General features: G+C 33.5%; 2 protein-coding genes across 2 annotated transcripts; both read left to right on the top strand.

Moving 5' to 3' along the window:
- Positions 1 to 4,878: 4,878 nt before the first annotated feature.
- LOC127812477 (cinnamoyl-CoA reductase 1-like) lies at positions 4,879 to 7,871 on the top strand. The gene is made up of 5 exons (XM_052352875.1): positions 4,879 to 5,234; positions 5,321 to 5,481; positions 6,764 to 6,955; positions 7,051 to 7,382; positions 7,487 to 7,871. Exons 1-5 carry the CDS (start codon positions 5,090 to 5,092, stop codon positions 7,581 to 7,583), a joined length of 927 nt encoding a protein of 308 aa, XP_052208835.1. The 5' UTR covers positions 4,879 to 5,089; the 3' UTR covers positions 7,584 to 7,871.
- Positions 7,872 to 13,570: 5,699 nt separating this feature from the next.
- LOC127812782 (RING-H2 finger protein ATL29-like) lies at positions 13,571 to 14,458 on the top strand. The gene has a single exon (XM_052353312.1). The coding sequence runs from the start codon at positions 13,571 to 13,573 to the stop codon at positions 14,456 to 14,458; it is 888 nt and encodes a 295-aa protein (XP_052209272.1).
- Positions 14,459 to 14,670: the final 212 nt, after the last annotated feature.

The raw sequence follows: 14,670 nt of genomic DNA, 5'->3' as shown, positions 1-14,670 counted from the left end.
TAACAAAGAAAAAATTTATAAATAAATAAATATATTTATAAAATATATAGCTAATATATTATACATACATATATTATTATATCTAATTACGAACTTCTAATCGGAGCTGTTCACCAACCTCTAATCGAGTCAATTCGTGAATTAACGAGTCAAGTTTTACTGAGTTTAAAATTGATTCGTTTACCAATCGAATTTTAAAATTAGATTTAAATTCAACTCGTTTATTTTAACAAACGAAATTTTATCGAGTTGAATATCGAGTCAATACCGAACGACTCAACTCATTTACAACTCTATTATCTAGAGACGAAAAAATTTCTCTTTAATAAAAAAATAATACTAAAATAATATTATATCTAAATAGTATTTTTGATATAATATATAAAAATATAAAAAGTGAGAGAGAGAGAGATGGGTTGACTATGTTGGGTCTGTTGCATGGGCTATGCCTGCCATCATCTAACTATGCGGTGTAGTTAAAGTTTTCCTATAGGATCAAATCGTACAGTTTGGTTTAGTGAGCAGAAACTGCACCGCAACGTGCAATTTCTACAGTTTGTGGAATGTTTGGTTTTAGCAATTTGACGCGGTTTAGTGTGATTTGATTTTCGTGGTTTGATGCGGGTTGACGTGATTTGGCGAAAGAAATTATTACTGACGGCTAGTGATACGTGAATCTAGAGACCCAGTTTTTTTAAAAATCACAGTAATTTATAAATTTTGAACTTTGAATCAAAACGATTCAGTACGAAAGAAATTATTACTGACGTTAATATAATTTTGTCTTTCTTAGTTTTAATTAAAAACAACGCTTAAAACAAAAACAAGATGAAACCATTGTGGAGATTAGAGAAACCTGTTGAGGCTCTGATTCAGGCCGTTCGTGTTGGGTGAAAACGATTGACTGAGGTGGCTGACGATCGTACTCCGGCGTTGCCAGCGACTGCAAATGAAGTTCGAAGAAGACGATGGCAGATGAGCACCATACCTCCATTTCTTCTCCAGTAAAGAAAAAGTTTTCATAAATCTAAGATTCTACGAACTGGGTTTGGTTTAAGACCCTCACAGGCGCTTGATTATATAAAGTCTAAAAGGTACGTACGGGGAAACGAGAAAATCAAAAGCAGGGAAAAGAATGGTATACGATGGCGTCAAGTAAGTGACTTCAGAATCAGAAATGCCATTAGGGAAGAGAATGGACTCACCGACGGCGGCGGCGATCGGAGTTAGTGTTAGTTTGACGATGTGATTTGATCGCTTATAAATTATTCATTTAACTTATAAGTTATAAGGTTTATTTTCTTATATGTTTAGATGTTATTAACAATTCTATAGAGTTGAAATGTTAAATAACAGCATTTTGGAAAGCCATCACCAGGGGTGGATCCATGCATGTTTAGTTCAGGGTAGCTCATAATTAAAAATAAATTTTTTAATGTAAAAAATAATAAATTTTACTAATAATTTAGTCAAAAAAAATTTCAGTATACCTCAAAATTTGTGATATATAATTTTATATTTCAAAAAAAAAAATTAGTCTCTCCCTATATAAATTTCTGGATCCGCCCTTGGCCATCACCCACCCATTTTTGCAAAAAAGCTCTCTGGAACTTCTTGAGTTGACCAGATCAATGACCATGTCACTCTCAAACAATATCAAAATTTACAATCCTTATTCTTTACCTTCTTGAGCCTCATTACTGTCAGTCTCTCCTTCACTTCACTATGCTCATCTTCCTTAACAGATCGTCGCCATCACCGCAAGCCGCCATCGTTGCCATTGTTGCCAACGCCGCCATCGCGCAAGTTGCCCATCACCACCCTGCTAGCAGATCGTTGTCCAGTGCCTCTCTGCTACCATCATCGCTCTACTACCATCGCTGCAAGCCTCCATTATCACCATTGCCAACGCCCATCGCCGCCCAACATTGCAAGCCTCCATCGCTACCCAAAAATAAATTTAAGTATTGATAAAATTATTGTGTATAATCTTGCTGTCTCTTGTCTAATTTTGAATTTTATAATTATTAAGTTTATTTAATTATCAATTATTGTGTCATTTATAATCTTGTAATTTTATAATATATATCAAATCTCTAACTGTTTGAAACAAATATAAATTTAAGTATTAATATTTATTTAAATGGTAAATACTTGATATGTATTGATAAAATTTAAAAATAAATAATCTTATATAATATCTCAACATATATATTGAAAATTTTTATGAATTAATACCTAAAGTATAAAAATTATATATTTTTTATTTTTTTATAATATGTTAACATATAATTATAAGTATTTTAGTAATTGAACATCAATTTAATTTTTTTTTCAAAAAAAATTGTATTTTTTGAATTTTATTTATATTATTCAGTGTCATATCCATTTTAGTCTTTTTGCTAAATTCTAACATTTTATCAGCTTTTACAAACCAAACACATAACTTTACAATAATAACTTAAAAATACATTATCCAAATACGTTATCAATTTAAACGCTAACCAACTTAAACGCTTTTACACAATTTAAACACTATTCAAGTTTTCAGCTATTTAAAAAAGACATAGCCAAACTAAGCCTTATTGGTGGGTGGCAACAATTGGCTTGGTGGGTTAGAGGTTAGAAGCGCACCGCTGGTAAAGAGAACACAGAGAAGAGATAGAATGGAAGGCATTAGGGTTTATGCCTTTTAAATTTTATATTTAATTTATTATTATAATATTACAAAGACAATACGATTTAAAATTCAAAATCTCCAAATCGTGTGAAGATTTCTTAAATTAAACTGCTCACCCAAAAAAATCGTATGGTGCAGTATGATTTGATCGATTTTTGTAATGAGTCGATTTTTTCAATACCCCTAATAATTCTATTCATCTCTAAAAATAATTTATATGAAAATATTTAATTAATATTATATATTTATTTAAATAATATAAAAATATAATTTATTTATCACCCTTTTATCTTTTTTAAATAATATTTTCAGATAAATTTACATCACCACTATTCACCTCAATAGCAACCTAATAAAGACACCACGTGTCACTAACATGGACAAGTGTACCACATTGCATTTATGCCTCTAAATTTTAAAAACAAATAATAATTATACCCCACCCAAATTTTTAAATACAAAATTTATGCAAATAATGTAATTATAATTATAAACTGTCTAAGTTTTTATTACTTGCAAAATAAAAAATAAGATTGCGTTCTTTTTATTATTTTCAAGTCATTTTTAGTTTTTAATTTTTTAAAATAATGAAAACGCGTTCTTTTTACTATTTTTAAAAATGTATTTTTGAAAATAAAAAAATTTATATAGAAAACTCAAAATAACAAAAAATTGTTTTGAATATTTTCATTCAAAATAAACTCTAAAATCAAAATATATTTATTTATTTATTCATATTTTATTATTATAATGAAAAAAAATATTATAAAATTTATTAACTTTAAAATGTATATATATTTTTAATAATATATTAACATTAAATATTTCTAATTTATTAATAATCAAATTTATTGAATAAAATATTATTAAAAAATTATTTTCAAAATATTAAATATAATATATTTTCTAATTTTCTGTTTTGAGAAATAATTTTTCAAAATGACAAAGAGAACGCATTTCAATTTTCTAAAAACAGACTATCAAAACAAAAATCTAAAAATGAATTCAAAACTCAAAATTGAAAAGTAAAGACAACGCAAGCTAAGGATTTAATTAGCAAAAATAACAATAATAATAAAGGCTTGTTTGATCGATATGTCAAAAAATATACTTTCCTTTTTAATATTAAAATTATTTCTATATAGGAAGTGTTTGTAATATTTGGCCAAATCAAAAAAGAAAGTTGAACTAAAAAACAAAACTATTTTTGAAGAAAATTACACCAAATCAACATAAAAAATATATACAATGTTGCACTTACTAATTCTAGACCTTAACTACATCAACATTTTTTAGTAACTTTATTGTTCAAAACAAATTTTTTAATCACTACTCAAACCCCCCACATAACAATACTAAAATTTTGTTTTAGAGGATTTGATCAAAGGTTAAACCATTTTTTTAAAAAATAATTCTTGTAACAACATTTATTACAGGGTCAATTTTTAATGGAAACAAAATTTACAATAACAAAATGACCTGGCATACCTTTGTAAATAAACAAATCTAATTCAAACAAAATTAAACTAGACATAACTTTAGTGCTTCCCAATAGCACTTAATTTAACATGCTAACACCAGTCAGTGCACGTTCATCCTCACACGACGATTAATTAACACATAAGTTTGACCATAATATATATATATATATATATTTGAGATGATCATTTTTACGCGACCCTCAATATTCATTCTCTTAATTATGTTAGGGAAAGTAAATCTCAGATTAAACTTTAATTCTTGTGCAAGACGAATATTAAACTCACAATTCATTGAATTGACATAAATATATTATTCATTCGACCTTTCGACCGAGTAAAATATATATATATATATATATATTTGATAAAAGAAGAAGTAGATGTTGCGAAAATAATACGAATTGTATAATTTGCAGACTGTAGTGAATAATTAAGGACTTGTGGTTGGGGCAATGGAAAGGAGAAGCTGTTAGTACGAATAGTATCATAAAGCTGAACTATAACTATGAAGGGTTGCTTCAGCTGGTGAGTTGGTAGGTATTTCTTGTGGCGCTCTGGCCATTCTCTACCACCTACACACGTTCCTACCAAACACGCCCTTCTCGTCTGTCTGTCTCCCCGCCCCTCTCTCTCCCTCTCAATTAAGTTCCACCCCCCCTCCCCCCTCTCTCTCTCAATTAAGTTCCATTCCATCAACTCCCCCCCCCCCCGCCCCCCCCTCCTCCCTCTCTCTCTCTCTCATGTGTAGTGTAGCTAACCCCCACTTCCCAACTATCCACTTGCCACGCTCTTTGAATGCCTCTCCCTTTCCCTCTCCCTTCCCGTCTAAATACTCCTCTCTCCATTCTTTCCTCTCTCTGCCCCGAAACTTCATCTCTCTCTCTCTTCTCTCTCTCTCTCTCCGTGTATCATCATCAGCGGCAAATTAATGGCGCCGGCAGCAGCTTCTTTGGAGCAGAGCTCGAGCACAGTCGTCTGTGTAATGGACGCGTCCGGCAGCTTGGGGTCCAACCTCGTCCATCGCCTTCTCCAGAGAGGCTACACCGTCCACGCAGCCCTTCAGAGCCACACCGGTCAGTTCTTCTTCTTCTTCTAACTCTATTTATATGCAGCAGTGGTACTAATTCATTAATTAATGGGTGATTTAATTAATTTTCAGGTGGTGAAAGTGAACCGCTGAAAGAGCTGGCCGGAGCAAACAAGAAGCTGAAGATTTTCGAGTCAGATCCGTTTGATTACCAGAGCATCCTGGAGGCTTTGAAGGGTTGCTCTGGTTTGTTCTACTCCTTTGAGCCTCCTCAAGACCAACCCGCCTACGATGTAAGTTTAATTTGTTTTCTTCTCCCTCCTCAACCTAAACTCTCTAATTAAATCCTCAACTTTTTTATGGTTTGTAGATCTCAAAAGCTATGTATATATATATATACCAAAATGCTATCTGAGCGTTGAGTTTTGACATTTGATATAATACTTAGTATTAATAAATCACTAATGATTAGTTAATTATTAATATTGAGTATCACATGGACTATCAAAATTAACTTAATATTTAAATAACATCTTCAAGATACACACACACACACAATGAGAAGACAATCCGAAAATATACCTTATTGATCAATTCTTATGAAAAAATTTTATATGCAATAAGAATAACAATTTTTAAGCCTAATTAAATAGTCTTGTTTATTGGGGGGGGGGGGGGGGGTAAAGACAGCTTTCTTTTCACTTAAAAGACAGATTTCACACGGTAATTAAGACTAGGTATCATCTACAAATTAATCATGGATTGAAGGTAGAAAAGCCCATTATCTATAATCATGAACCGAAAAAGAATACTAAAATATATCATTGATTATCTCATTAATTACCCTAAATTTACAGGATAGCAGTAACGTAATATATAGTAGAGAAAGATACAAGTAGTGGAAATGGCATCCATGATCCAGGCGTTAGGGGCTGCATTTGCCATGCGATTTGAGTGGGTACCGGACGCATGATCTCAGTTGTTTTTTAATTAGTCAAAGTAATCTAAGTTGGATAAACTGTGTGTGGTTATGAATCTAATTAATGAGTCTTTTAAGATGTGGGGCAACTTTACTGTAAACCTAAATTCACATTAATAATTGCCTGTCAATTCCAGCTTGCTGGGTCCATTAACTCTCTCTCTCTCTCTCTCGCATTATGGCCCCTGCCAGCCAACCCCCTCCCTTATCGCAATAAGTATTGCAAAATGAATATTATTTTATAAATAAAAGATTACTGGCTGGCTCTTAGCCTTTCAACATTAGCATGTCAATCTTAGAATAATTTTAACTTCTCGCTAATTGTGACAAGATTAAAAGATTGTGCATTGCACTTTAAAGTTGTAGATTCCTTTTAATAGAAAAAAGTCTCCTAGCTAGGTTTGGGCTAAAGAAACTTTGTGATTTTGTCTTGTTGCCATTGTATTGTAAGGCATCGATTTTAAGGATTGGTAACATTGACTTTGCATGATTGAGTCAATACTATAGATTTAAAAATTTAAATTAATCACAGTTAAATTAAGTCTAAATTTATATAAAATTGAATTAACTTGGTCCGTATATCATTCATGTATCAGGAATTTATGACGGAAGTGGAGGTAAGAGTGGCACATAATGTATTGGAGGCATGCGCTCGGACGGATACCATCGACAAGGTTGTCTTCACGTCGTCTGCGACGGCTGTTATTTGGAGGGATGATCGTTGTTCATCTTCCTTAGATTTCGACGAGAGGCATTGGTCTGATATCAATCTTTGTCGTAAATTCAAGGTACTTCTTTTTTATTAAATAACATCAATAGCATATTATATTAATCTTTTTCATAATGTAATTTACATTTTTGTCCTTGGATATGCTATACACAGCTGTGGCATGCCGTGTCGAAGACGCTAGCGGAGAAGGCTGCGTGGGCCCTGGCAATGGACAGGGGGGTGAATCTGGTGTGCGTCAATGCAGGGCTTCTCATGGATCCCACCCTATCCATAACAAACCCGTATCTCAAAGGGGCCGCCGAGATGTACGAAGATGGACGGCTCGTGACCGTTGATCTGGACTTCCTTGTGGACGCCCACATCTGCGTCTTCGAAGACGTCTCATCCTACGGTCGATATCTGTGCTTCAACCACGTGATCAACCGTCCCGAGGACGCCATCAAGCTCGCCCAAAAGCTTAGTCCCACGTCCCCGCAACCTCAAAAGTAAGTCTCTTAGATTTTGTTTGGTATTATCATATTCTTATGTACACGTGTTTAATCAATAATAATTTGATAAAAGTATTTCAAATGTGCTTTTATACTTACAGTTGTGAGCAAGAGAGGAAGATGATCCAACAGAGGATCAGCAACAAGAAGCTGAACAAATTGATGGTTGATTTCGAGCGTGGAGCCCAGGTGGACTGATCGCAGCCGTTCAAGTGTCAAGCATGCTGGCCCCGCTGTTTTTCTCTTTAAAAAGGAAAATAATGACAATAGAAAGGGTTTTCCTTACGACGACTCTATTGTGTATGCAGCTAGCCTAAATGGCTTAAACATTATGCACATACCTACATGTAATGTGCCTTGTTGCATACGATTGTATGAAAAGAATCAAATAATGTTTGTTGCTAGTCGATAGTGAGGGGTACATCGTCATCCTCATAGTCGTATACTTACTAGTAGTTTCCAAAAGATAAAAGAGTTTTGAATTTTTTTTCATGTGTAATCTTTCTTTATTTTTGTTACTTAATTAGTTGTTTGTTGACAAGTGTCTTTTACACACTTAATTAGACATATAAACTTAACATTTATTTATTTAATAGGCAAATTGTTATCTAATTTGGTTTAATATTTGGTTATGTAGGTGTAAAGCTTATTTTAAATAAATTTGGAGCAAAAATGATGATTTTGGTGCTTGATTAGAGCTGAACCAGGTGGTGAAGGCATGGTTGGATATCTTTTGAGGGTTGATTTTAATGAATTCATAAAATCTCAAGAGTAAAAAGTGGAAGTTAAAAGAGTTGGGAGTTCGAGCGACAATACTTTGCGGCATATCACGACATGTATACCGTGGTAGGATTATTATGGGAGAAGGCCATTAGAGCTCGCGGCCTGCCATGATAGGGCCGCGATGGGACAAGCCCACTGTTGCTCATGATCTTGCCACGACAAACATATTGCGATAGGATCGTGGCAAGGCATAAAGCTTGGGCAAAAAGTGCATTTCAAGTATGTTTTCTTCTAAATTAAATGAGAATGGATGTCTTTCTGGTGCACAACTTTAAAGACCTAAAAAGCATTAACAAATTTCTCACACCAATATATAAAACAACTATGCTAATTCAAGATTAAGGATCAACACACCATCACAGTTTGACGACAAAACCATTATCTACCATATCATATGGTCTATCATTGGCGTCACATTCGGCTAATTGTATACCAACAATCACCCATAGGTCTAATAGTGACATCTCATGTCACGTGACATGTGACGCACCACTCTCTTCTCAATGTCATATACTGAACAAGGTACCCCTGTGCTAGTGCATACTCGACTAATCGGAGTCCCCATTCATAGAATCTAAATATTATGATAATTTAAAATATTCTATTATCAGATAATCCTATCACATAGTCTCAACACCTTTAGAATAAAATTCTCAAACAGAACATCATTCATGTGTTAAACTGGAAAGCTTATGAATGAAGAAACTTGCATTTTATAAATATATATACAAAGATACAATAAATGTGATCAATTATAGGCCTATTAGATATTATCCAAATCTAGTATTAGAGCACACAACACTAACACTTGTTAAACTAGGATGAAGTGCAAAGCTTATTAAAATGCGCTGCAATTGCAAAATTAAGAAATCATGTATAACATGAATATGAATGTTATATTCATATTCATTCTAAGGGTTCAAGTATTGGCACCTTTAGTTATGTGTTACACAAATACCCAATAAGTATCTATTTGTGTATTTTTTTACTTTTTATATTCTTCTTTTACTAGTATTATTATTATTAGATAATAAGTGGGGGATTGTTATATATAAATATATATTAATATTATCTAATAATAATAAGATTGATAGTTTTATGATATACATATTTTATTTTACTTTATTTAAAGAAAGTGGTAGTTATGGGACGAAAATGCATATCCTTTGGTTTAAATTTAAAAAGACATATATTTTCAAATTTCAAAAGTCATGTCTTTTATATTGAAGAGTTGCCAGCTTTCCAAAGAATAAGTAATTTCTTTAAGGGGCATAATTTTTCAAAAGATTGTGTTCTTTAGTTTAATTGGCGGACACTATTTTAGTCTATAAATAGATTTAGACAAACGGTGTGCAAAAGTGTGTGAAAACAATTATTTTTTCTTCTTTTGACGAGTTCCATCTGTTTTGTTTACTTTTTTATTGTTATCAATCGGTGGATTTGAGTTCTTGACAATAAAAAAGATCAAAAAGTGTAATTTTGATTTCTTAGTTAGACATTGTGTATATCCTAGGGTTAGAATTTTCATGAATCTTTGCACTTAGGTAACATTTGTTAAAATGAGCAAGATAAGAGAATATTAAGATAAGTTCAGAATGATTTTCAGACCAAAATATGAAATGATCAAGATAAGATTGGGAAACATTTCAATATTTTCATCAAACTGTTTGTTAAATTCTTTGAAATGCATTACAAGACATAGGCATCTTTTTTTTCTTATATGTAGGGACCAAGATATGCTTATCTTGAGGGGAGAAAATATATACATATCTTGAAAAATCAAGATAAGAGGTCACAAGATAATTTTTCAGAAAATGGTCGGATAAACTTAACAAACATATTGGAAATGATAGAAATTCGAGATGTATTCTATATCTTAGTTTTTTCACCACATATCTTGATTAACAAATGCCCCCTTGGTGGAAAAATTATTATCCTAAAAATAATTTCTCGAAAACGCCTTGCCTAACACAAATGTTGATTTGTTTTATCTTTTCTCAATTTTTATTTTATTATTTTTTTCTGTATCAATGCAACAATATGGAGGAACTAAATTGAACATAATTCTCTGTAATCTAAACAATTGGGATCACTTAACTCACTTGACAACTCCAAATAAAGCAACCGGGGTCAAATGAGTTGGCAAATGCACAAACATTAAAGATAGGAGTATTCTGCCAATTTCATGCTGAGCTTCAACTTGAACTTGAAGCGCGCATTTGTAGGTCCATTTATTACTGTAAAGTCATAAAAAAAAAAGGTATGAAAATTGATGTTTATATAAAATCTTTATGTGAAGAAATTATTATAATTTTATTGTAATAATGTTTACTGTAGATAGATTTGGTAAAAGATATTGATATAGTGAGTTAGTGAGAGTGTGTTCTTGGTCCGGGACGAATCTAGGAAGACAGACACGGGTTATAGCTTGTGCTAGTCTTAATTTTTTTTTCAAATTTTTCTTAGAATTTGAATTATTTGAGAGCGAAGGAGGGCTAAAATCACTAATAGATCTGGAGATAACCTTTTTTCAGATCTATCCCTAGATCCGCCCCTATTCTTGGTTCTACTTAAAAATAAAACTTATATTATAAATGTATAATAAATCTAATGTTCTAGAAACTCGTAAGCGTTACCAAAGATATCTAAGAGATTTAAGTGCTATATGATTTTGGTAAAAGATATTAATATAGTCGTGGCCACTGATAACAAAATTAAAATTATGGAGAATAAATAACACAACGGGAGATGGAAAATTAAAATGAAATAAAGAAGAAAATTTTGTTTTTTTTTTTAATATTTAGATCTATAATTTTTATCAAAAGAAAAATTTCTCAAATTCGCTTAAATTTTAATTCCAAGTGTCGCTCCAATTCAACTTATTGTTGGTTTTAGTTAAATTAATTCTTGCTTAAGAATTATAATTAATAATTGTATTAATAAATAATCACGTAATTCGAATTAAAATATATTTCTACATGATCTGTCATAAGCAAATGTCATTAAAAATCCAATAGCTCAAAACGATATTTTGGACTAAAAGGCATAAATTTTCCATACACAAGGAGGTTTTACACAAACGTTCAAACTAGATAACTCCAACATCCGAAAATCTCTTTGAATATTCCATGAAAATGATAAATAATTATCCATAAAGAATTCTAATTCTAAAATAATTTCAAAATATTGGGATAAATATAATCTCTAAGAAATTTCATCCCAAAAAAGAGCAAAATAAATATCATTTATAAAAGATTGATATCATTTATAACAAATTTAATTCCAACTAGATTAGAATTAATCAAGATAAACATTATTTATAAGAATCCTAATTCTGCTATACTTTATATCACTCCATATTTCTCTATAAATAAACAAACACTCTTTTATAAAAAGTTACAACATCTCCGATACTAGTTTCAATATAGTTTCTTTCATTATTTTCAGTATTTGAGTTAAACATCAGAATATTTGTGCGAGGACTTTTCCGTGCCCTCTGATTATTTTCTTATTTTTGTAAGAAAATTTGACGACGATATTTTCAATCAACTAAATTTATTATTATTACAATTCTTTTACAAAAAAGTATCATTCCAATTCCATGCTACATGGAAAGTAAACTCTCCCGCATTGTGCATGGGAAAGTTTTTATTTTTTGATTTCTAAGTTGAGTAGTTTATGCTTAATATTGAGTTTGACCCAATTTGATCTAAACCACTCTAATTTCGAGCTCAAAGTCAGCTCTCTAGTTTATTAAAATTGTCTTACTTTTGATTTTTCAAATTACACTCTGCTCAAATCTTTTGAAATCTCTGATTATTTCATTAGGGTTCTCTCCCAAACCTACTAATTTTGTTGAATTATCATTAGGCCTTATTTTTATTAAATTTTAGTTATTTCTCAAAAATCTAATATCCAAAAATATTTTAAGATATTCAGATATTAGGGATACTGTACCAGAGTGGAAGTGCCCACCTTTTATAAGGCAATTGGACCTGGAATACTTGAATGGGCTCCACGATCTCTAGGCTCATTTCCCTAAGTTTCAAGAGGATTTCAGGAACTTGACGAGAATAGGGTCAAATCCTTCCTACTGCCTCGGATCTTTTGAGATTTGAATCTGAGTCTTCATCTTGGTGTTGACACATGTCATCTACCAAGTGGCTTAAAATAAAAACATGTGGCAAGCTTAGACTGGCTCCCTTAAAATGGACACGTGGCAAGCTTAAATTGGCTTCTTTAAAGGGGGGATTTTGGTAGTTTTGTGGTGGCATATCAGCAAGACAAATCAACTATAATCTTCTATAACATGGATGGTGTCAACTCATTCTCACTGTGATCTTCATCACAAAACTCAATCCAAAAGATACACTAACAGGTGAGAAGTACAAGAATCAGCGTTACTCTCTCTCACAAACTTCCAAGCTCTCTCTCTCTCTCCCAAATTCCTTATCATCTCAAATTCTAACTTAAGTATCACAAACACTTACTAAAAATTGAAAAATATCAATACAATCTAACTGACCCTAAATTGTCTATACCGCATCGATCAATACCTACTAGAAGAGTAATGAAAGCTTATAACGTTCAGACCTTAATCTCTACTCACCAACTATTTGATAATCCACTAATTATATAACCAGGCACCATATATGTTATTGAATAAGTTATGGTGCTCATATTATTTTTGCTACTTTTAGATGTTTTTATTTTCCACCGTACGTACGTACGTATGCTTCGAGGTGAAATCGAACTTTTTTTCGTGTTTTTGGTTGAAGAATTACTTTGGAAGAAGTGTTCTTGTAAGAGTTAGCTGGGTAGAGGCGGAGTGCTGCTTGGCAACCAAACAGTTCGAAGGTCTATCGTCATTTTGACGTACTGTTGACCGGTTGGAGTTGAATGGATGGCTGGTAAAGCTAGCATGCATGCGCTGTTAAATATAGCCAATAGAATGATATATAATATTTAATTTAATATAATTATTATTAGTTGAACGTATGACGTCGACGTCATCATAGTTAATTACGAATATTGGTTTGTTAATTGAAATTGACTACTCTCCAAACAAAATTGCGTGGCCTCAAAAGGACTCGTTCAAGCTCTGTGATTCCAACCATAGACACAAAACCAACGTTGCCCAAGTAAGCTTCCCAAATTAAGGAACCAAAAAGCCTATTTTTCTCATTCACTCCCAAACTAGAAAAATCTAGACACCCCAAAACCCAACAATCATTTCTTTGTTCGAATTTGTTTAATGTTTAGGTTTATCCCCCCACCACCCTCGAGCTAAAATCCAACCAATAAACCAAAGAAAAGAAAAAACAAAAAAAACTATTCCACAGGTCGGAGTAAAACTTTCCGGCCAACCAAACAGAACAAAATTCGCCAGTTCCGTTTCGGCAATGACTACGGAATCCGTAGGCACGCCGGATTCATACTCCTCCCCGCCGGTGACGATAATTCTTACCATCATTCTCCTCGTCTGCTTCTTCGTCGGCTTCTTCTCCATTTATTTTTGTCGGTGTTTCATGGACAGCATGTTTTATTCGTGGTATTTCCGGCGGAACGCCGTCAGCGCCTCCGTCGGCCCGGCGGCACCTAGCGGGAGTCAGGGCCTTGATCCTACGATAATCAAGACATTCCCTACGTTCAACTATTCCCACGTGAAGGATTACCGGAAAGAAAAGTACGGCCTTGAATGCGCCATTTGCCTGTCGGAGTTTAGCGACGACGACATGCTCCGGCTGTTAAACGCTTGTTGCCACGTCTTCCACCAAGAGTGCATTGATCTCTGGCTCGAATCCCACAAGACTTGCCCGGTTTGCCGGCGGAGCCTCGATGAGACGGAGAAGTCGCCGGAAAAGTCGCCGCCACAGACTGGCCATAACGCCATGCATGGAATTAATGAAAACGAGGCTATAGAAGATAGTCATGTAATTACAATTAAGGACGAAGCCGGGGACGTAAGAAGAGGCGGCGGCGCCAGCGAGGGGGAGAAGGAGGCGGAGGCGGCTAGCGCCGGCCACTCCGGCGTGGAAAACGACGTTCAAAATAGGGTGGAAAAGTTTTCGAGGTCGCATTCAACTGGGCATTCGATAGTTAGAAGTAGAAGCAACGAAGACAAGTTTACGCTGAAATTGCCGGAGCATTTGCATGCGAAGCTGATAAGGGGCCATAATTGGACGGCAAGTTGTATCACCTTCGGGGAATGCAACGGCAAGACTCCGGCCGGGAACGGTGGTTTCGGTGAGGTATCGGATTTTTCGGGCGGAAAAGTCGACGAAGTATAATTGTAGCTCTTTATATCTTTTTTCGACCAGCAGCAAGATTAGTTCTCAAAAAAGAGGAAATCAAAGAGAAGAAGAAGAGAACTTAGAAGAATGCAAATAAATGAATTTGCAACGGCTGGTGGAAACAATTTTCATCGGAGAAGAGTGCGGCGTTTGTAGATTGATGAGCTCTTGTAGAACGTAGTTACTCAAATTGATTAACCATACAATAA

This window comes from Diospyros lotus, chromosome 11 (assembly GCF_014633365.1).
Source record: "Diospyros lotus cultivar Yz01 chromosome 11, ASM1463336v1, whole genome shotgun sequence".
In the NCBI taxonomy this organism is placed as follows: Eukaryota; Viridiplantae; Streptophyta; class Magnoliopsida; order Ericales; family Ebenaceae; genus Diospyros; species Diospyros lotus.
The sequence above is the reverse complement of the archived record's forward strand: the minus strand, read 5'-3'. Positions and strand labels throughout refer to the sequence as shown.